The sequence below is a fragment of the Cucumis sativus genome, chromosome 7 (genome assembly GCF_000004075.3).
Source record: "Cucumis sativus cultivar 9930 chromosome 7, Cucumber_9930_V3, whole genome shotgun sequence".
Classification (NCBI taxonomy): domain Eukaryota; kingdom Viridiplantae; phylum Streptophyta; class Magnoliopsida; order Cucurbitales; family Cucurbitaceae; genus Cucumis; species Cucumis sativus.
In genome coordinates, this window is record NC_026661.2 from 4351052 (window position 1) to 4374446 (window position 23395).

General features: G+C 30.6%; 5 protein-coding genes across 5 annotated transcripts; 1 reads left to right on the forward strand and 4 right to left on the reverse strand.

Moving 5' to 3' along the window:
- On the reverse strand, positions 1–911 carry LOC101203455 (protein PELPK1-like). Its single transcript, XM_004136844.3, has one exon. It carries the CDS (start codon positions 817–819, stop codon positions 223–225), a length of 597 nt encoding a protein of 198 aa, XP_004136892.1. The 5' UTR covers positions 820–911; the 3' UTR covers positions 1–222.
- Positions 912–2710: 1799 nt separating this feature from the next.
- Positions 2711–3536, reverse strand: LOC105436092 (protein PELPK2-like). The gene has a single exon (XM_011660521.2). It carries the CDS (start codon positions 3441–3443, stop codon positions 2916–2918), a length of 528 nt encoding a protein of 175 aa, XP_011658823.1. The 5' UTR covers positions 3444–3536; the 3' UTR covers positions 2711–2915.
- Positions 3537–4196: 660 nt separating this feature from the next.
- Positions 4197–5074, forward strand: LOC105436093 (protein PELPK1-like). Its single transcript, XM_011660522.2, has one exon. It carries the CDS (start codon positions 4293–4295, stop codon positions 4839–4841), a length of 549 nt encoding a protein of 182 aa, XP_011658824.1. The 5' UTR covers positions 4197–4292; the 3' UTR covers positions 4842–5074.
- Positions 5075–8387: 3313 nt separating this feature from the next.
- LOC101203705 (peptidyl-prolyl cis-trans isomerase FKBP12) lies at positions 8388–11501 on the reverse strand. Its single transcript, XM_004136845.2, has 5 exons — positions 11302–11501; positions 10658–10691; positions 10511–10572; positions 9463–9515; positions 8388–8723 (listed from the first exon to the last, which is right to left on the reverse strand). Exons 1-5 carry the CDS (start codon positions 11387–11389, stop codon positions 8622–8624), a joined length of 339 nt encoding a protein of 112 aa, XP_004136893.1. The 5' UTR covers positions 11390–11501; the 3' UTR covers positions 8388–8621.
- Positions 11502–12448: 947 nt separating this feature from the next.
- On the reverse strand, positions 12449–13267 carry LOC105436238. The gene has a single exon (XM_011661417.1). It carries the CDS (start codon positions 13265–13267, stop codon positions 12449–12451), a length of 819 nt encoding a protein of 272 aa, XP_011659719.1.
- Positions 13268–23395: the final 10128 nt, after the last annotated feature.

Below are 23395 nucleotides of genomic sequence, written 5' to 3' on the forward strand. Positions count from 1 at the left end.
TGTTACACACTAAAAGAAATATGTATTCATAATATAATGTTTTAATAGGTGGAGAGAACAACAGTCTATAGATACGAACACACAGTACACTGATAGAAAAAGAAAACATAACAAACATAAAAATCTCTCGTACACAAAGGGAAAATTTAAGAAAAACATGAAGAAGTGTGTATAATTATAAATGCAGCTGTGTTCTTTTAGATATATGATTCAGTATGGTATTCAAGGAGTAGTTGTGGTTGTGTGGGGTGGGTTAAATGAAGGGAAAGGTATGTCCTTTGGAAGAGAAGGCAATACTGGTTTTGGGAGTGATGGCAATTCGGGTACTTTGGGAAGTTCTGGTTTAGGAATATTTGGTAATTCGGGCAATTTAGGGAGTTCTGGTTTTGGTAAGTTTGGTAGTTCAGGTAGTTTTGGGAGTTCAGGTTTTGGTAGATGATCGGGAACTTCAGCAAGTTTAGGGAGATCAAACTTAGGCATGGTTGGAATTTCAGGAACTTTGGAGTGATCAAAGTTAGGTACTTTTGGTAATTCAGGCAACTTTGGAAGTTCAGGCTTTGGCAATTCAGGGACTTTAGGCTTTTCTAGAGGTGGAAGATGAGGCAGTGGAGGTAACTCAACTTTCGGTAGTGGAGGAAGCTCTGACTTTGGCAAAGTGGGTATTTCAGGCTTTGGAAGCCCTTCAGGTCCATGAGGTATTGGCGTCTCCAAGAGATGCCTTGCGCTCACTGACATAATAAGAAAATCAAAGCTCATGGTGACTATAAGAATACCAAGTACCAAAGAAGCTTTAAGGGTTGATAAGGGACGAGTAGCCATTAGGATCTAAACAACAATGGACCAAGGAATTGATAATAACACAAAAACGAAGATGATTTGATGAGATTAGCTGTGTTGATGATCTCAATATGCAACATGCAAAGGTATTTATAGGTAAAGAAAGAAGAGGTGGAGAAAAGCACATATATGAATTGTTTAAGAAGAGATGAATAATGGTAGAGGAAGTGTTAGTTCAACTTTCACACCTACACATTTGAGTACACATTTCTTGCAAAAATAAAATTCTTAAAAAGTAGAAATATATATACATTATTTGATTGTACCAATAATAAACCATATATTAGTGAAAATAAATAATAATTATATCTAATTTCTTCCAAAATAAGAGAAAAACAATAGTTCTTTATTATCCATATACAAAATCAAGATACTTGAAAGATTAAAAGAAAAAAGAAAAAAAAAACCCATAAAAATGTCCAAATAAATTTAATCAAATAATGATCTTCATAAATTTTATTTCTTCCTTCTTTGACATTTTTGACACAAGATTATGATCAATGTCTTCAATTGAGTCAAATATGGTTTGCTTACCAAACAAATAGAGAATGCTAATAACTTATTCTTTAGTATATATGGAGTTTGTTGGCCAAATTATTATCAGTAGATCTTCCTTTTCTTTTATTCTTTGTACCATGCAACGTTTACCTTAAGAGTATTGCAAAATCCTTTCGCCCACTCCGCGTTAGCAATGCAAAAAAATAGCAAATTTTTTTTTATAATAATAGGACTTATCTCGCTACAAATAGCAAATCTAAAATGGGATAATTGCAAATTTATCTATTAGATTCAAAATAATTAGGTATATAACAACATTTTAAATAAAAAATTTGCAAGTATAGCAAAATTTATCAATGATATGTTGCAAATATTGGTCTATCTATCCCTGATATTGATACAAGTCTATCAGCGATGGTTTTGTTATATTTGCAATTTTTTAAAAATGTTATTATATTTTTAATTATTATTTCTAAAATAACCATCAATTATAATTACTCTAATTTAAAAGCCGATAACCCTCTAATAACTTTTCGATAGACGTTTGATATCACCAATTTTTCCATATTCACACTATGTAAAAAGAAATAGGTGTTATAGGTTATTTTTTTGTAATGTTTTTTTTTTTTATTTGATGCAATTTTCCATATTGAAAAGGGTAAATTGCATAGGTGAAACCATCAAATTAAATATTTATGACCATTTTCTGATCACAACACAATTTTAACCTTACTTATTTTATGTACTTAAATTGTTTTAAAATAATTTTTCTTAGGGATGTAGATTTTGATCACAACACTCTGTAGTTTCACATGTCAAGAAGAATAGCATTTTTGTTGATTTGTTACTTTTCTAATTTTTCAACTTTTTTTTAATTTTGAGCTTTATTTAAACTCAAAATCTTAATTTACAGAGAAATTGAATTTATAAACATTTTTTTTAAAAAAATTCACATCGTTACACTTCAAAGATGAATTGATGTAAGTTTTTTCTTTTATCATCTAAAGCTTTCATGATGTCCTCTGGTTAAATTAGATTTTATGTATATGTCATTATAATCTCCGATCATAAAAGAATTTATCTTTTTTGAAATAAGTATAACGTAATTGTAAAATGCTTCATTTTTTCATATTATTAAATATAATTTATCTTCTTCAATCATATTTCTCGAACTAGATTACCAAACTATGAATTTATTCAAGTCATATAATTCGATTGGATTTGTATGTCCTGGTAGTTTCTCTTCAGTATGCTATTGTCATTTTAAGTAGTGAATAATTTGGACTTTTGTATATCTCTCAGCTTATAAATTTACCCCATGTGTAACCATTGAGAGAAGTTCTACAAAGAAACAACATTACAGTTACAACATATATGATAAATGAAAATATGATTTTATATATTCATAATATAAATCTACAAGACAGCAACATCATGTAAACTATAAGAACACACTGATATAAATAGGAACAAACCATTACATAAAAAGGTAATCTCACACTGACTAGAAATGACACATGGTTTTCAATGTTGTATATAAATGTATGTTTAATTCTAACTTTGTAGATCAAATATGGTCTTCAAGGGTTGATTGTGGTGGTATGGGGTGAGTTAAATGAAGGGTAAGGTATGTCCTTAGGAAGGGAGGCAAATGCTGGCTTTGGGAGGGGTGGGAACTCAGGCAGCTTAGGGAGTTCTGGTTTGGGCACATTTGGTAATTCTGGCAATTTTGGAACTTCAGGTTTAGGAAAATTTGGCAATTCAGGAAATTTAGGGAACTCAGGTTTTGGCAGTTCTGAAACTTCAGATAGTTTAGGCACGTTTGACGAATCTTTTGAGTGATCAAGGTTAGGTACTTTTGGTAATTCAGGCAATTTCGGCTTTTCCAAGGGTGGAAGATGAGGCAATGGAGGTAACTCAACCTTTGGCAATGGAGGAAACTCGAGGTTTGGCAAAGAAGGTATTTCTGGTTTTGGAAGCTCTTCAGGTAATGGAGTTTCCAAGAGATACCTCGCATCCACGGTCATGATCGAAATATCAAAATTCATCAACATAAAAACACCAAGTATCAAAGGAAATACCAAAGTTGAGAAGCGAAGAGTTGCCATCGAACTTTCTTTCACTAAGACTAACACACACGAGAGAATAGATTCTTGATTAGGAATACAATGAACTTGATTTGGTTATAGCACTTTGAAGACCATGTAGAGCTTTATATACATAAAAAGACATGTAGTGTGGAAGAATATAAGAAAAGCATATATGATTTAGAGAAGAAAGGATAGGAAGAAAAATAGTGTTAGTTCAACTTTCCTATCTACCCATCTATTTACATAATATCATTAGGTAAGTTAATCAATATTGTTTATTTTTCTAAGCTAATGTTCACCCATATCTCCACATTAGGTCAAATGTTGTTTGTTTATCCAACAAATATGATAACATCATTCAATTAAATTACATTCTCTAGCATATATATAATACATGAATTGGTTGGCCAAATTATTATTCTTGCTATCTATTTTAACACTAATTAGAACATAAATAGATAGGATGAAATATTGCAACACATAGCTTAGACATATACAAGTACTTTGGAGCATAACTTTTGTTGCAACAAACTTTGAATTCTCTCAATACATTTGATTATTATATATTGTATTATATTATACTATATGATACTATATTTTTAATTCAATTCTCTCTAAATATTTTAATGTTATATAATATTACACAATGCCACACATTGCATTTTAGAGAAAGTAAATAGGTGGGAGAGTTGAACTAACACCTTTTGTACTTATCATATCTATTCCTATACCCTTTTCTTTTACCTATAAATACTTCTACATGTCACAAATGGAAACCCATCAAAGCTCACATAATCTAATCAACTTCATTTCAAGATCCATTATCTATATAGATTACTATTGCTTTTTGTTGTTTTCTTGAATTCAATGTCTACTCATCGCTACTCAACGGTCTTTGCATTGCACCTCATATTTGGTGTTCTTACGATGATGAGCTTTGATTTCTTCATGACAGCAAGTGCAAGGCATCTTTTGGAGACACCATTACCTAAGGTACCCGAAGAGCTTCCAAAGCCTGAAATGCCTACTTTGCCAAAGCCTCAGCTTCCTCCACTACCAAAGTTTGAGTTACCTCCATTGCCTCACCTTCCACCTTTGGAAAAGCCTAAACTTCCTGAATTGCCAAAGTATGAACTTCCAAAGTTTCCTGAATTACCAAAAGTACCTAGTTTTGATCTCTCCAAAATCCCTGAAGTTCCAAGTTTGCCTAAGTTTGATATTTCGAAGTTGCCCGAAGTTTCAAATCCACCAAAATCTGAACTTCCAAAATTACCTGAATTGCCAAATGTGCCTAAACCAGAACTTCCTAAATTACCTGAATTACCACTTCTCCCAAAACCAGTTCTTCCTACTCTTCCAAAAGACATGTCTTTCCCTTCATTTAGCCCACCCCACGTGACCACATCAAACCCTTGAATAGCACATACTCATCTAAAGCATTAGAAAATGAATTGTTTTTCGTTTTTGGTTGTGTAACTTTCTGATCTTTTACTTATACGATTTCTGATTAGTGTGAGATTGTTATAGTGTGTTTGTTTTTCTTTTCCTATGAGCATTTTGATATAGTTATATGATCTCTTCTTATAAGCCATATATATATATATATATAATATGAATGGATACTTCTTTTAGTGTGTGACATACCGTCAGTGATTATTGTATTGTTCTTCAACTTTAATGTTAAGTCTAGCCAACGTAGATAGTCTTCTTCATCACCAGTAGTATAAGACAAAATTTAATGCTATAGAATTAAATATCATATTCCCCAAATTCAATTAATCTTAATATATATATATATAATTCATTACCCAGACATAAAAGCTTAGCTTATAGCTACAACCTTCTGGACCTTCTGTTATTTATTACATAATTCTCCAACCTCAACCCTTTTAAACTACCAAATTTGACTACATTTACAATAGGCATAAATAAAAAGATTCCCTCTACAATAAAACCCAACCTCTAATTTAGATGGAAGTAATTCCTCCAAACTTTGCATGCATGAATTATACCCATGTAATGAGAACAAAAATCATAATCGAATCTCAATTTCGCTTTAATTACTTACATTGAATCATTATATGTGTTTTGATGATCTTTAATTGCATTTTTTGCATTGTTTAGTTGGTAATCCTTTAACTAATAAAACTTTTTGTGTACTTAAAAGATGGCCAACGCTATTCATCTATATAAAACCTCAAATAATCCAACTTCTAACTCAAACCCACATTACCATTCTTATTGTTAGTTCTATCAACAATGGCTCGTTTTACTCTTCTCATTGCGTTTGTTGCAACATTGCTTCTTTCAAGCTTGAGTTCTTCTTCCTCTTCCTCCTCCTCCATTATCGTATCTCGTAAGCTCTTGGCTTCGGATTTTCCAGGGCTCCCGGATTTCAACGTGCCACCATTTTACCCTGAATTCAAATTGCCTCCTCCATTTTCATTTTTTGGCCCCAATACTCCTTCTTCCATCTTTCCCAACTTCCCATTTTTCTCTCCACCCACTAATCCTTCTCCTTGATCAGAAACTGAGTTTCATTCTCTAATAAACAGTACTCTCTCTTCTCTCTCTAGCTCTCTTTCTATGTGGGTTATTTGGTGGTATTGTTATGGATGAAAAATAATGAGACTTTTTGTTTAGTTTTTTCTTTTTTCGTCTAAGTTTTCATTGGAAGCTCAAGACGAAGAGTTGTCTCTTAATATGTAATCCTCAAAAACAGGGTGTGAAAGTGCACATTTGATTCCAAGCATTTGTGTGTTTGTCACTTTTTCCTGTTTATTTTGTGTGGAAATAATGATGTATTATTATATTATAATGCATGGAATAAGAATTTAGTATTGTTGTGTGTGCAAAACTATCCCTTTCCACTTGATATCTCTCTCTCCCCTTTGTGATTGATTATTATTATAATGTCTCTTTTGGTATTCTTATGCGGATTTGTGATTAAACGTCTTTAGGAATTCTATCCATTAATATCCATCAGAGCTACCTGGTTTGATATAAAAAATCCATCAGACTTAACTTAATGTCTTTATTTTTCAAATTATCTGAGTTAAAGGTTATCTCCATTTTATACATTTGTCCTTATTTTTTTACTTGATATATATATTAATCTTTATTTTCATTTTCACTTTGTTATTTAAAATATTTGAAACAACTCTATACCAACAAATGTGACTGTTTGATAGACAATTAATATTAATCATACGACACCCTTTAATTTGTAGTTCCATACATACAAATACACACACAAAAAAATTAAATTAAATTGTCACTAAAGCATACTCAAATATTGAAAGGTTCATTGAGTCTCGTGATGGAAATGTTATTACATTCACAAATTAGAACTTTGATAGACAATTATACATACATCAACTTTTAAAATCGTATAGAGAATAATTCTCTTAACGAAACAACATAAATCCATTCTTTTCTCTTGTACCTTAGCTCGTTTTTGTTGATGACAAATAGTTGGAGCATATGGTTATAAAGGCATTTGAAAAAATCTAGATTAAGTTGAAAGATTATATTGGAGCTTAGTATTCTTTTGAGTGGCACCAATGTCATCATGAACAATAGCTTCATAGTTCTTCACACGTCCCAAATAGTTGATTCCTTTGAGAAGAAAACGATACTCTAAGGTGTTGTCATTCAATTTTTTATACCAACTTTCATAAATCCCATCGTATTCCAAATTGTCTTGAGCTGAACTGTTGTGTATTTTCACAGCAAGCTTTGAAATTTCTTGCAAGTAAGGGTCTTCGATAGGGATTTGTGTCCAATTATTACTTGAACAATCACAACCCTTCACTTTCACAAAAGAACTTCGTCTCATCTTGATCTTTGATATATGAAATATGAACTTATGTTTCTGATTGTCTTTCATTCCTTGAGTTGTTCCATATTTATATACAAATCTTTGGGTTAAATGGTAAATTATTGAGATCTCATAGTAAAAAAGTTAGAAATTAGCATGTATGGTGTGAAACTTATTATGATGATAAAATATCAATTTACATAACTAATTAAAGCTTTGTGGATTTATATCTATTTAAACCGAGTGAAACCTTAATTAAGGTTTCAATTTGGATGAACATCGTGTAAGACTTATAATTTTCTCATTTTATTTGGAGTACATAATTTCTTTTTTAATTATAGATTTCAAAATGTGTACTTTCAGATTCACGATATTAGATAAAAAAAAAATTGTAATGGATAATAATTTGAGTTTAGGGATTTGCACCCTTATCACCTACCTTTTCCATTTTGTATTAAAAAAATATTCAATCCAAGTAATACACTGAATATATACTTGATAGTTGATACATATAATAGTGCACCTGAAACTCATTTGATATATCTGATATACCTAATACACGTATACATAAATGTTGAAAATAACAAAATATTAAGGTTTTTAATTTAATGACAATTAAGTAAATATTTCTAATGGGTTTAAGGTAAATAAAGTAATGTGACATTTTTGTAAATAAGTTCATATTTATCAACACTTTAGGATCAAAAGGATCAAAACACGTGAAACACTTTTTTAGATAATATTTGACTGACTAAGGAGTTGGGTTGTAATAGTATATGTTTGAGGTTTAGATTTCTACAATAAATAAATATATATAATTTCCAATCCTTTAACATATATTCAAAAAAATTTATCATAAATCTAAATATTTGTATCAAATTTGTAGAGTGTTGATTAGAAAGGTATCAAGGTATCAAGTGACATTAAACAGTTTCCAAGGTGAAGAAAATGACAAGACGGTAAGACAGAACCCTCGAATCCAATTATCAAACCCTTGGGTCCAAGCCAATCATTAACGTTTAGCAGGAAGGTCGAATAAGGTTTATTTGAGAAGGTAATAATAATAATAAATAAAATGGTTAACAATAGAGGTCTAAAACTTTTTTGTGATGGAGTAACATGAAATGAAAGGAAAAAGAATATGAAACAAAACAAAAACTTACTATTATTAAGGCACAACAATTCTTCTTGTTAATGTAGTCATAATAGAAGTTTATGGTAAAGGCCAACCAAATACGGCTTCATAACCAAGAGGATCAGAACTTGCTTGAAATTAAACATACATAACATGTTCGAATAGATGGCGATTATTCATCGAGAAAACACACTGCTTCTCATAATAACAAACTACATCTGCAATCTAAAAAGAGATTTGATCACTGAGCACTCAGAACTTCAATTTCAAAAACCAAGACTGAATTTGGTTGTATGCCCCATGCAGGGAACCCACTAGGGCCATAAGCATAGTCTGGGGAGCACTGTTCAATCATCATTCAACAAGGGAAAAAAAGGTGTTAAGATAAAAAAAAAAAAAAAAATGTATTATAGTATAGAACATAATTAGATGCCTGAAACTCATGGTGGTGGGCTAATCATACCAAACGCTTTTGTAATTATAATCTTTTGATGACTTTTAACAATTGGAAGGCTTTTCTTAAATAGTGACTTGGGGAAGGCTTTTCTCAACCCCTTGCCCTGTTCCTTTTTGTTTGTCAATGAATTCTCTCATTTCTTATAAATAATAATAACTTGTTTTTGTTTTTGGAATTTTGTCAAGTATTCAACTTCTGTACTACAGAAAGATTGTAAATCATGGTAAAAAGTTAAGAAAAAAGAAGCTCAGTTTTCAAAAACCAAATGGTTACCAAGTTGGGCCTAAATTATCTAATTACAAAGAGAAATACATATAGCTACATCTTACATCCCAAAAAGATACATATAGCTACTTCTAAAGTTCAGAAGTGGACATTCTTAAAACCATTCCGATTGTACGAAGTTGCTTAAGGCTCAAGTAGAACTGTTTTGGCAAAATCATACAGAAGTAAAACATATCACAGTGGCTGGACCAAAACTAAATGCAACATAATGTAAATACCAAACTGGAAGGGTAACGCATGTTTAAGCTTACCAAAAAATTAGAACAGTGATAATGAACTATAGGTTGTGTTAAGAGCATGTTATCATTTAGAAGGCAAGGAAATAGAGCTGAATATTTACCCGGAGACGAGCAACTTCTCCTACTTGCATGCCAAGCACACCTTCATCCCAACCTACCGAATTTCAATCAAAGATTCAAATCAAATCAATATTCAAAACAAACATTAAAATAGTCAACAAAGTCCTATTAACCAAGAAACATCCAATTTATGAAGTGTTTTAGTGATCTAATAACATTTTCAAGCAGTAGTAAATTTTAACACAGTTATCAAAACAGCCTTGTATAAAAGTAGATACAATGAGGTTTGGCAGAAGTCTATAGGTTGTCTTAACTCTAAAATTTGTATCATGAAACCTAAATCATATGTTGGATAAAAGATAAAAACAGGTAAGCCAACTTTTGCAGAGTGACCTGCTGAGCCATACAAAGCTGCAAGTAAATACACTCTTAATTAAGAAAAAGAACAAAGTAAACAAATGATGAACTGCTGATACGTCAATGGAGAAAGACTATACTTGAAAGGAAAGTTGAAGTTTATTGTTACACCAATGAAATAAAAGGCCTAAAACTGAACACATAAAGCACTTTATCCTTTCTCATTATTGATCAACTCTCATATTGGCCCTGAAAAATTATTACTTTATTAGTCCATGCTCAATATTTAAAATGCTTGATTTAGTTCTCAGTTCTAAGTTTGTCACCTCACTATTGGAAAGGTAGATAACTTACATCCAGTGATGGTGGTGTAGGTTTTAAAGTGTCCACACAAATCACCTATATGCTTTTTGCAGATAAGACTAAGAGTTACCGAGCATCTACAATTTATAAATTTAGTTCTTCCAACAATCGGCCACTCAGGTCAATCTTAATTTTGATTAAATAAACACTGCTAAAGATAGTTTTGTCCCAAACGTATATATAACTTTTTAACTTTGTCCCTGATGTTTCCAAAGATGAATTTGGAAGGAAAGAAAATGACCCCAAAAAATATGAACTTTCATAGTTGAAGAAGGAAAAGAAATAGATCAAAAACTAAAATAAGTGTTCGAATGCAAAAGTGTTCTATTTTTTGAAGCAACTGCTAAGAGAAATATACAGGACAAGTACCTTTTATAACTGCGCCTTGACCAATTTTAAATGAGAAAGGCTTCTGCCCAGGGTCCTTTGTGCTAGATAAAAGAAAATTATACATCAATGAACAGATTATGCATGGGCATGCACATTTAATACAATGAGGACAGGAAAACAACCTACCTCCAAAATTTCTCAGACAAATTGCCATTTTTTCCTGCAACAGTGAGGAAAACGAAGGAAAATGAAATACACATCTTGATGAGCAGTTTGCGTAAAAAGAAAGAAAGAAAGAAGTCTTAAATAACCACATCCCCTTTCAGTACTTTAAATGTAATAACATAAAAGTAGCTATGCATACAGGATCAATCAGTAAACACTTCGCTTGAGTTCAATGTTGGAGCATGGTTTAATACTTAATGGCCTTTTAAGAAATTAAATGCAGAGAGATCCACATATGGATGAGCAGTATGAGTACAAAAACAGAAAAAAAAAAAAAAAAAAAAAAAAAAGACAGTAACCCATCACTCAGAATTCAATCTCACGACTCATCATCGTAAGAATAAAAAAAACAGTAGATAAACCCAATTGAGGAAAAAGAAAGCAGAATGATTCGACTGGATTGGTAGTCCTAAATAAACAACAACAAAAAAGAGCAAAAGAAATGGCGACGTAGTTGAAAGTGTGCAGTAAAGTGAAAGGCGATCACAGACCCAAAAATTGTTTTCAAATGCACATTTTATAGCAACCAAAGAAAGGCAAGAGATAAAACATTTGGAGATAAGGGTTTTGTTGAAGAAAGAAATGGGTAAAGGAAGAAGACAGACCAAAGCCGGTGCAGTGGACGGTGACCAACTGTCCAGCGGCGGGTTTGGGACCGGTTCCAGATCTCAGCACCTCTTTCTCTATTCCCATTTTTCCTTCGTCGTTCGAAGCTCTCTCACTCTGCTTTGTGTTGAGGCTCCTTAGGGTTCTAAGTACCTTCGCTTAATAATGATTGGATTCACCACATTCGAATTCTTTCTTTTTCTTTTTCCTTAGAACAACGACTTAATTAGAGAATGGAAAAGTCGAAATATTTACTAAATAATATATTTTTATAAATGATAGATTTCTGTCAATTTTTCAAATGCATTTTAAAGAATAGAGTATAATAAAAATATTTATGTCTAATAAAAAAATAGAGTATAATAAAAATAAATTTTGCTCTTTTTCAATTTTTGAAAAAAAACTTCTCATAATTATAATTTTTCTTTGAAAAATTCATTTAAGAAATATTTAAATTTTAAAATAGAAATCTCACCCTTTTAAAAAAGTTGAAAGTTTTTTTGGTTTTGATGGTATATTTCAAACGATCAATGATTTGTTTATTCTTCTTTTACTCAAATATACATAGATTAAAAGTGAAATGCATGGCACAACTATATGAGTTGAGGTGTCTAAATTATTGGCTTTTTCATCTATGATCCAAAAGTCAACAAAAAGAAATTACTAGCAATATGAAAAGTATGCTTCTAAATAGAAGTTTTAAATTGGGTTTAGGATATAAAATTGTTGAAAATTTTGTCATATTAAAAGATATTTTGATTCATTTTTCTATATTTGAAAACCAGTCGGAAAGATAGATTAAGTGAAACATTTTGAAAGAAGAGTGAATTATTATATTATTCCATGAAAACAATATTCTATATTTGTGAAGAAGCAAATGTATATGCCAAAGCCAAGTATATGACACAAACAAACTGAAAACATCCACCATTGATGAACTTCTTAAAACCACATCAGGAAGCATAGCACTAGCTTTTCTACCACATTACATCAATTACAGAAGAAAAAACACTTTCCCTTTTAACCCCACCATTAAATACACTCCCCACTCCCCTCATCTTTCAAACTTGACATACAAACACATCAATCAACATTCAACAATCCCCCAAAACCTCTTTTCCTCTTCTTCTCACACCATTCATTCTTCTACTCCAACAGCATTTCTTGACGTGACGTGACGCTGCTTGATGTTTCTTCAAGTTTAGAAACGTCGGGAAGGTACTTGATTTTCCTCCCAAGTTCGTTTGGTTTGGTCACGTCCTCAAGGTCTCTCAAAGCTGCATTTCTAGTTGGCAATGAGGATTTTAAGAGACGTCTTCTTGAAGCTGAAGTATAAACTAGCTTATCAGCCATGACTGTCTTCTCCATTGCAACAATAATGGAGGTGTATCTATTGAGAAACACAGGTTTGTAATTTGGTTTCTTCTCAAAATGACTTGATGGGTCATTGTTATTAACGAGTGGAAAAGCCACAATGCCACCTATTTTCAGAATTCTATCAATGAAATCAGAGTCCATAAAGCCCCAAGATAACACGAAATCAAAAGAATCGTCAGAAAACAACCCAGTTCGATCAAAATCAGAGTCCACAACAATGTTAAGTTTGTGTTCATCACCATCCAACACACGTATCTGAATCAAGCCATTTGTTTCAGCAGAGCTCAAAATGAGAACCTTATGGCCGTTATTGGAAAAACCTTCATGACCCAAATCACGAAAAAACAAATCCAATTTCTCAGAATCAACCATATCTGGTACAGAAAAAAACTCAGACGGCCCAGTTTCTTGCCCAAGAATGGACACAATACAAGGAAACGTGAGAATAACCATAGCGAAAAACGACGAATAAGAAATCACACGAAGAATTTGAGTAGTAGGAAAGTTAATAACCAAATGGGTCTTAGAATTCCAGCTGATATTGTCAAATGCATAGGTAATGGGTCGATTGAAACGAGCTAAATCCATGATTTCAATGGCAAATTCGTAGGAGAATGTGGAATGGTTTGATAATTAGGGAAATACCCAAATGCTAAAAGTTGAAGATAAGGTGAAGAAGAAGAGGAAAATTGAGGTGGGGTTAGATAAGGAGTGAGAAAAGCGATTCTAGCGAGAGCAAAACCTGGCAGCGGTGTGATTTCCACCCACGAGGGCCACTCGGAGGCTTCGAATTCCGCACCAAATGAGCAACAAATCTCGAATTCTTTCAAACTCCATGGCTTTTTTCTTGAGATTCATCACCGACCCAGATCGGATCAACGATGACGCATTGCTGATTACGGCTGAAACACCATGGATCCGACCGGAGCGGAGGAAGAAGATAAGGAGATTTGTGAAGGCTTTATTTTCCTTTCGTTTTGATTGTTTTGGATGGGAGAAGGGTCGAGGAGAAATTGGGAGATTTAATACGCATAACCATTTGCGAGATTGGTATTGAGCGGTTTGAGTACGTTGAGCGTGCGTTGTCGTGAAAAAAAAAAGGGCTTTGCTTTATTTAGGCCTTCACCATGAGAGGGTTCGTGTCAGAGCAGTGTTTTCAGTTTTGAGTCAAAAAGGATATTCCAATGGGTACAAATCTCAAATTAAAGTGTTAAAATTAGACTCTCGACACCGTTTTATGATTATGCAAAGCTCAACTCGACACCGTTTTATGATTATGCAAAGCTCAACTTTCGAATGACCAAAATATCTCTCACAGTTCATAACCACAAATTTCTTATATCCATTTTTTGTTGGATTATTGTTAGATAATTGTTTGTTTGATTGTTTATGATTATTTGATACTAGTTGTTAAAATACTGATCAGTAGTTATCTCATCGTTAAAGATGTTGATTATTAGTGATAGTGATTGGTATTTGAGAGTAATTGTTATAATAGTGATTGGTATTTGAGAGTAATTGTTATATAATTGTTGTTAAATACCAATTGCTATTTAATATCAATTGTTATCATATTTTGTCTTATACTAATTGTTAAAGACATTGATTCACTCACTATTGTTGTGTAACTATTATTTAGTATTAGGGAATGGTTGAAATGATACGAAATCATTATCGATTGAAATTAGAAATTCTTTTTTCGGGTTAGACACGAATTGTCTTAATATCAAATATATTGAGATAATAACAAGTTCTCGAGTCCAAGATTCGAACACTTCACAAGTTAGGATTGTCAATCTCACTTTGAATATTCCGACATGCAATTCAACACATGAATTGCAAATTCAAGAAACTCTCAAGCTAAACTTGAAACAAGCACAAAGGTTACAACTTAATTCATTCATAGTATGGTTAAAACGATCTTGCAAAAGTCCTCCATGGGTCGTGTAGAGGTCTTCTGTGAACTTAGTTGATCCAACCTAACCAATCTTCTAAGGTCGTGGGTGTGACTATTGATTAGGGTGCGGATCCCATTAGGTAAACCATCTCTCAAGCATTTGTCTCTTCCTTTAGGTGTCCTATATCTCTCAATTATGTAGGTGACAGTTTTGTTACTTAACTTATTTCGAAAAATCTACCTATACACGCGAGATTTCGACAAAGAAAATTTAATTCGGAAAATAATTATTTTGTGAATTTTAATTTTTGGATCTCTGTTTGAATTTATATAACGAAGGGTGACCTCCGAAGTATTTGAGGCACCAACACCAGATGAGTTTAGTCTTGGTTGACTTTGAGCCCTAACTTTTATATTTAGACTTAAATTAATTTAATTTTAAATAAATTTTTATTTGGAGAATGGTAAAAAAATACCAAATTTTAACAAAAATATTTACATATAGTAAAATTTTGAATTCTATTAATAATAGACGGCATTGATAGATATTGATATGTTTCTATAAGTGGCATTGATAGAGCGTGATAAAAATTTATCCGTTTTTATAATGGATAAAATCCAAAATTTTGATATAATTTATAAATATTTTTGTTTATTTTAATAAATCTGAGTGAACTACTTAATCTCAAATTTATTAACGTGTCAATTTGAGATCGGTCAAAATAGTAAACCCTAGCCATAACAAAAGCTAAAACAATCAATTTTAAAGTTCATTCAAAATCTAATTTCCTTCCAACTTATACATATATGAAATTTAAATATATTCCAAAGGTTAAAATCTGTTCAATGTTTTTCGTATCTTTTAATTTCATATATTCCAAAGCTTAAAATCTGTTCAATGTTTTTGGTATCTTTTAATTTCGAAATAGTAATAAACAGTAAAACTTTAGCTTCAAACAAGAACAAAGAGATTGTTTAAAATCATTTATAGGTTTATGTTTGATGGATTCGTAAACTTCTAAAAAGTTATAGGAACCAAAATTATTCAAAACTTTCCTCAGACTGTTAGAAGCAAAATCTTCAAATTAACCAAATGCATTACGACACTACAAGAAATCCATACGTTTTTCTCTTCCTTGTAAGCTTATGAAGATCGAGAAAAAGCAATTACTTAAATACCTTTTATTCATAACTACATAACATAAACATAGATAATCAAACTTCAGTACACACATCATATAAGTGATGTAGAGTACTTTATTTAAATTAGTGGAAGTATGGGATAAAAAGTAAGAGAGTGTTGATTACTTGATAAGGAGGCTGATATGATACCTGTACTGACACAATAGCTTCATAAATTTTCTCATCACCTGGAGGAACTTGATCTTGTTCTAAAAGGAAACGATATTGAGTTTGAGTACCGTCGATCAATGAGTACCAACCTTGTTGAACTTGCTTTAGTTTCCAATGCTTTTTATATATCTTATTGTACTCTTCAACTCCAAACTTTACAACCTCTTGCACATGAGGTTCTTCAAGGTTGGGAATTGGTGTCCATGTGATACTCACATAACCCTTCTTTTCATCTTCCTTTGTCTCATGCTTAGCAGTCACTGATCCACAACTCATTGTAAATAAATACTTTTGTGTGTGTATGTATGGCTTTAATATTTTTGTTCATCTAGTTGTTCGATATTTATAGGAGAATGATATATAGTATTCAGAGATTTAATATGTAAATAGCTATTTAAAAAAAATATTTACGCTTTATAGAGAATAAATAGCTATTTAAAAAAAATATTTACGCACAAAAATTCATTACATTTGATTTTTGTATGAAGTATAAATATTTTGTCTATTTTATTATTTTTACAATTTCTTCAAGTCTAAAATATCACTGCGCTGTGGTATATGTACTCAGAATTCTTTTTAATTTTAGACTCTGTATTTTCAATATTTCAATTATAGCGTCCTTGTATTATTACTAACCTTAAATTTAAACTTCTATCAAAATCGAAGAAAATAATAATTAAAAAAAGGTATTGTTAAAATTTTTTTAAAAAAACATCTTGAAAGAAAAAAACTATATCGAAGACTCGATTTAAGATTTATTAAATGGATATAGACTCAAATTGAAAATTTGTAAGTATAAAAACTAAAATTAAGACTAAAATGATATTATAAACGTAATTCATTTATCAAGAATAAAATCAGACCAAGTAAATTAAAATGTCAATGACGAAAAAAAGTCCCATCTTATATACTATTATCATTTATAATTGGTAGACATTGATAAAAGTTAATATTTAACATATTTCAATATCTATTACTAACGAAGAATGAAATTTTGTTATACTCGTAAATATTTTCAAGTTATGTGGAGTGCACAAAAACTTAAAAAGACTTTTGTGATATGATAATGGGATGTATGATTTGATGTTGATCATAGCACCAATTAGAATAAGATTCCTTTCATTGCCTCCAAAAAGAAAAAAAATTGATAAAGGGATGTATAGAATATGATTGTTTGAATTAATAAAATTTTATGTTATTTTTCTCACCAAAATAATATAGCATAATTTAAGATTTTTATAAAATAAATATTGATTTTAATTAAATTTAAATTTGAATATCTAGTTAAATATAATAAGAATGGTGATATAATAGGAGATATTTTTTAAAAGTAGTAAAATAAATTAAAATATTTATAAGCTATAACAAATTTTTGGATTCTATCAATGATAGTCTTCTATCACTATAGCATATCAATGACTAGGATAGAATTTGATATACGTTGTAAATATTTTGTAAAATTTGCTATGGTTGAAAATTCTCTTATGTATAACTTTGATTTTAACTATTAGCATTTATTTTTGTTATATAATGCAAATGAAGATTAATATATATGTAAAATGACAAAAATGTAAATTGGAGATGTTCGTAACTCGAGAAACCGAAAAACATAACCCGTGTTTCAAAAGGAAAATTTTTCAGGTGCTCGTGTCAAAGCATCTTACAATACTACAAAACAAACACGGTAGTTCAGATGCTCACTTTAAGAAAACCTAGATGCCCATGAAACAAACTATCCCTCTTTCTTTTGTTGAAGTATCTTTCTATCGATCTAAGAATGTCATATAGAAAAGAAGACGTAATAATTATATTGTTATTGATGTTTTTGAAGATGTGAAACGTCTATTTTGCTCCCTCGATTATTAGGTTTCTCATATCTTGGTGTTTTGGTAACACGTATTTCTTTTTAATGTTACCAAATCATCGCAAATACCAAAATTAAAAACGATCTAATTAAATTTAAATTTGATGAACTTTCAACATTTAAAACTAAACGTCGATCGATGTTTTGCTCCATTTACAAGTATATATGTTGGCAAGATCTACACTAAAATTCATACGATGTCATCTAGCTATCTAGGAGTCTTAAGCAAATATATATATATATATATATATATAGTCAACACCCCACAGTTCTAACAACTACATCACAAGTGATGTAGAGCATTATCATAGTGTAGAAGTAGAAGAGAAAGTTAGATCAGTAATTGAAGTATGCATGGCATGAAAAGTATGAGATTCTTGTAAAGTAGAAGAGGAAATTAAAATCATTATTTGATTGAACTCCTGACACACAACAGCTTCATAAATTTTCTCATCTCCTTGAGGAACAACTTGATCATCTTGCTCTAGCTAGAAAGAAACGGTATTGAGTTTGATTAATATTGTCCATCTCATTGAGTACCAAACTTGTTGCATTCCCTTGCACTTCCAATTCTTTTTATATTTCTTACTGTATTCTTCCACTGCAAACTCTGCAATTTAATTCCTTTCACGGATGGATGTTCAACGTGGGGGTATTGGTGTCCATGTGGATCCACACAAACCCCTTAGCTTCTTCTCATCCTTTATCTCATGATTGGCAATCGCTTCACAACTCATTGTAAGTTTTTGTATATGAAGAAATATATATCGGGATGGCTCTATTCTTTTACTTAATGGGTTGGATATTTATAGGAGTCTCTGCATGTAGCTGAATATTGCAGGAAAAAGTACGTCCAAAGCCCAAGTCTAACGAGAAACAGGGACTTGAATAGATCCCAAAAGGAAAAGTCGTTCATCCTTTGAGTTTTGAGTTGATCCACCAATCAAACTCGTGGAATTTCAACGAAGGATAGATGGGTAGATGATTGAGTTAGCCTTGACACAACTGACACTTTAATTTGCAACTTCGACAAATGGCCACACCCATTTTGACACCACTAACACTACGTAACACAAGTATAACTCAAGCAAATGTTGGAGGAAAGAGTTACAAGTACGTATTTTTTGTACTAACTTAGGTATTGAGAGTTTTACTCATCTTGACAAACATCAAGTCCTACATGTGAGTTTATGATGCCAACGTGTATAAATGGATTTAGTCTTTTAAAAAAAATAAGTTAGAACATTTAAAATCAATTTATGCATGCACATAATTTACTTAATAATTGTAATGTCCCTTCTCTCTAATTCTTGGGTACATTGTAAGATAGTTTATCTTTATACATCGATCATTCTCACCACTCACATAAAAAAAGTATTACAATATTTATAAAAGGAAAAGACAAAATTTGTTACGTGATAAATTATGATTGGACAATTTGGTAAAATGTACCTAAGTATTTTTCTTACAAATATATCAAATAGACATCTATCGTATATCATTGTTTATGATAGCCAACAACATCTATCAATATCTATTATATATATATATATATATATGTAACATTATATTATCATTTAAAATATTTCTTTTCTTAGTCACTACAATTCATATAGACTAGATATTAATTAATTAATTGTTTAGGTTTCTATAAATAAGATTTGGTATCTTTTCTTCTCCACCTATTATTAGAATTTTCAATCGTTCAATTTTAGACTAAGTATATTTTAAAATGTTATAAAAGAGATATTTGTGGTATATTATAATGGATTGTATTAATGAATATTGTATATGAAAACAAATATTCGGATCATATAGAAAAAGATGAAGGGTTTAGATTAAAAAGTTACAAATCTTAATTATCTTAGCAAGACCAAGAGTTAGAGATTAAAAAGAATGGTTGTGTTGATATATTATGAGGAGTAATATCAATAGATCCATTACATATTGAAGAAAAAAAAGAGTTGGATTTTAGAAAAATGAAGAGTTGTGATTAAAAAGAATTTGGTATATTAAAATGGGTTGTATTGAATAGATGTTGATACAAATGTAGATTCAATAGAATATGAATTATTGATGATCGAAATTAAAAAAGCAACAAAAGGTTGTGGGGTGTGACAGAAGGGCGATCGATAGAGAATATGATTCATTGATATAATCGACGTAAACTTTGTATTTTTTTCTATTTATTAACGATAACTGTCATGTATTTTTTTTCCAAATTAGAATAGAATTAAATTCAAGTTAGGATGTCTCCCTGGCCTATTTTTAACCAATTGATGACACTATTACAAAAGGGAAATTGTCTCGGATGTTAAAAAATCATTTAGAAAAGAAATCGTCCATCACTCCTTTTTGCAGTATATTGATAAATATTACAAGTAATTAGTGATATCAGACAGCTATTAGAGGGCTATCAGAGAATTATCGTAGGGTTACGACTTTTAAATTTGCTATTTTTATAATTTAAAAAACGTAGTGACCTGCGTTCTATATATTATCATAAACTTTTTTTTTTTTTTTTTGCTATTTTTGTAAGCGCCACATTATAAAACATGTAATTTTTTTAATATATATAATTAATTGGAAAATTGCGTTAGATGACAAAAAATTTAGAAAAAAACAACTTATGACACTTTTTTTTTTTTTATATTGTAAATTTTACAAATATGACGATAATCAAATGGTAATATGACGATAATCTGCTATTTTTGCAATTTTATCTAAGTTTTATTATCATAATTTTTTTTTTTTGTTATTTTTAATTTTTGTTTTAAAAAATCCTCTATTATTTATAATTAATATTTGGAAATGAATTAAGAGTAGTTTAGGTTGATTGTGTGATGAGAGAAATATAAAAAATATTATTATGTTCCAATCAAATCACCTAATTAGTGCTAAGTAGAATTTATGTAAGGAAATGAATGATGGGTATCTCTTAGCCAAAGTTAAAAAGAATCAAATATAGGCACTCAAAAGAAAGCATAAGTTTCCTAATAAAAGTTTTTTTATTCTTCATTATGAAGATATTTTTCATTTAATAATCAATTTCAAAATATCTTCTTTAACAATTTTGGGTCTATTTTGAATTTTCTACCCATTTTTTACTCATATTTTTCATCTTTAAATTATTAGCCAATTTTTAAAAAATTATGTGAAAACTATTTTCTTTTTTTATTTTTTTAGTTTTCCGAGTTTCGAATTCATTTCGAAAGTTAGTTATAAGACGTAGACAACAAAAATATAGAAAATAATTATGAATACGGAAAGTAATGTTTATAAACTTAATTTTGAGATCAGCGTGAACATCACAACCAATCAGTACTACCGTACCCCGTGTTTTAGTCCAATAACTTTAAAGAAATGATGACAAAAAAAGAACAAATTTGTTAAAATATGTATCGTTAATTATATTTTAACGATTTCTCAATGCTATAATGGAAATGTCAATCCATTGCCTGTGTTGATGTAAAGTTAACGAACACATGAAAGAGTTCGTAGAAACTTTGACGTGGTTTTAGCAATTTTTGACCTTATTCTTTTTATAACATTTTAAAATAGGATAATTTTGTTCATTTTACTATGATACATTAGGGTTTTAATTAGCTATATATATGCGTCATTTGTGTTTCTTTCAAAGTTTAGCAAAGAACTTCTTGAATTTTCCAATTCATGTATTGAGTTGCATGCTAAGAACATTCACAAGTAATTGATCGATCATGCTATATCCTAGCTAGTAGAGTACTGTCCGAGTATTGGATACTGAATTAGCTTTTTTTGTCCCAATATATCAGGCTATTTGTCAATATGTGACTGACCCAGAATGTTTAGGTTGGAATCGAGTTGAATTAGGGTTTTAGTATACAACTTGAAAAAAGAACCCTCTCGTTTCAAAAGAGTTTTTAATTCTAATTTGTCAGGATTATATTTTCGTATCGGTCGACAAAAATATAACTAATACTATTCCTAAGATTCTCTCATATACATCATTCCATTCATTAGTTGACTTTGCTTTATGAGTTTTCACCTTCAATTAAAAGGTTCCAAAAAACCCCACACACATAAAAAAGAATCTATTTATCCCCAAATTCCCACCAATTAACACACACTACTTCAAAAGAAAAAGAAGAAAAAAAACTTGTTTGTGATGGCATGCATGTTTATATTCCCATACAACTTTATCACCCACTTTCAAGTATCATGATCTGAATTTGTAGAGGGAGAGGTGTATTATTATTTGAATTTCTACTTTGCCAACAAAGGAATCGATGCCCTTTTTATGATCATCATTATCACAATGCATAAAATGCCTCTCATAATATAAGAGAGCTTCTCCTTTATATATTCTTCCTTTGAGGGGATGTTCTTTCACATCTTCATACCTCCACAAGAATCTCTTTTAATTAATTTCACCAAACTTTTCTTTTCTACTAGAAGAATATTTGTTGACAAGGATTAGGCAGGGCTGCTGCTGATGAAATATTGGGATAACTACTGCTATGTTCTGACTCACAGTTATGTGATAATATACATTAGTCTCTTCTATCAATAACGACTATTTATGAAGTTGTTATCAAACCATATATAGAGATTAATACATGCATTCTAATCCTACATCCTTAGTCATAATTAAACCTAAATTTTGACTTTTTATGAATTATAATTATACGTTTTTTTTTTTAACATGAAACGTGTTTATAAATAAATTGTTGTCGATTAATATTTAGTAGAAAACTGTAACTAGTCTACAACTGTTTAAATTAAAATACAAAACCATGTTTTCATTTAATATTTCTTTGTTTTCAGATCCTCTATCAAATATGCATGTGTTAAATGTCGTCATATACAGATGGATATTGGATACCGAGATGGTGGAGGAGACAAGTGCCGGCCTAACCACTAAAGTTGCTCGCATTTAAAACAGAAAACAAAATAGATTTTTGAAAAACGACAATTTTTTGTTTCCAATTTTTTAAAAAAACCTAACATCTCTATTTGATTTCTAAAGTCATGCCAGCAAGGTATTAAGTTCTTTCATATATTTTACCGATGAAAAAAACAACGTCGGTCAAAATCTATAAAACGTCGCCCTAAGTTATACCTAATAATTTTGCATTGACAAGAACATGGTCGTATCCGTGTTAGGAAAAGTTAATGGCAACAGAAACTTGGTTTCATCGGCATAAGTACCTTTCTTTCGACGTACTAACTTCAGCTTAAACAACATCATTTAACTTTCTGTCTCAAAATTTTCAAGTACTCATTCCAAACTATGTTTTAATCTAAGTTTTACATCATATAATTAAGTATATATACATAGACAATTTATAAATTATGCACAAAAGATGATTGGCAATATGGAAAAAAAAAGTGCTTATAAATAAACCAACACAAACACTCATGTGTTCAAAGCAAGATTATTGTTTAATTCCTCAAAATTACCCTAACAAACAAAATCTTAAACTAAACCACAAAGATCAAAGGAGATAACATAAACAAAACCTATATGATACAATAAAGTAATGATTATAATTAAAGTACCATGTCTTTTTGAGGTCCACCAAGGAAATTATTTCCATTTTGTATTCCCTTTCAAACTTTA

What these genes read in the sequence shown, in the direction of transcription:
- LOC105436093 (XM_011660522.2), top strand. Translation starts at nt 4,293, where the DNA reads ATGTCTACTCATCGCTACTCAACGGTCTTTGCATTGCACCTCATATTT.
- LOC101203455 (XM_004136844.3), bottom strand. Translation starts at nt 819, where the DNA reads ATGGCTACTCGTCCCTTATCAACCCTTAAAGCTTCTTTGGTACTTGGT.
- LOC101203705 (XM_004136845.2), bottom strand. Translation starts at nt 11,389, where the DNA reads ATGGGAATAGAGAAAGAGGTGCTGAGATCTGGAACCGGTCCCAAACCC. An exon ending in CGTCCACTGCACCGGCTTTG is followed by an intron (nt 10,692 to 11,301) that starts GTCTGTCTTCTT and finishes TCACTGTTGCAG; the next exon opens with GAAAAAATGGCAATTTGTCT. An exon ending in TTGTCTGAGAAATTTTGGAG is followed by an intron (nt 10,573 to 10,657) that starts GTAGGTTGTTTT and finishes TCTTTTATCTAG; the next exon opens with CACAAAGGACCCTGGGCAGA.
- LOC105436092 (XM_011660521.2), bottom strand. Translation starts at nt 3,443, where the DNA reads ATGGCAACTCTTCGCTTCTCAACTTTGGTATTTCCTTTGATACTTGGT.
- LOC105436238 (XM_011661417.1), bottom strand. Translation starts at nt 13,267, where the DNA reads ATGGATTTAGCTCGTTTCAATCGACCCATTACCTATGCATTTGACAAT.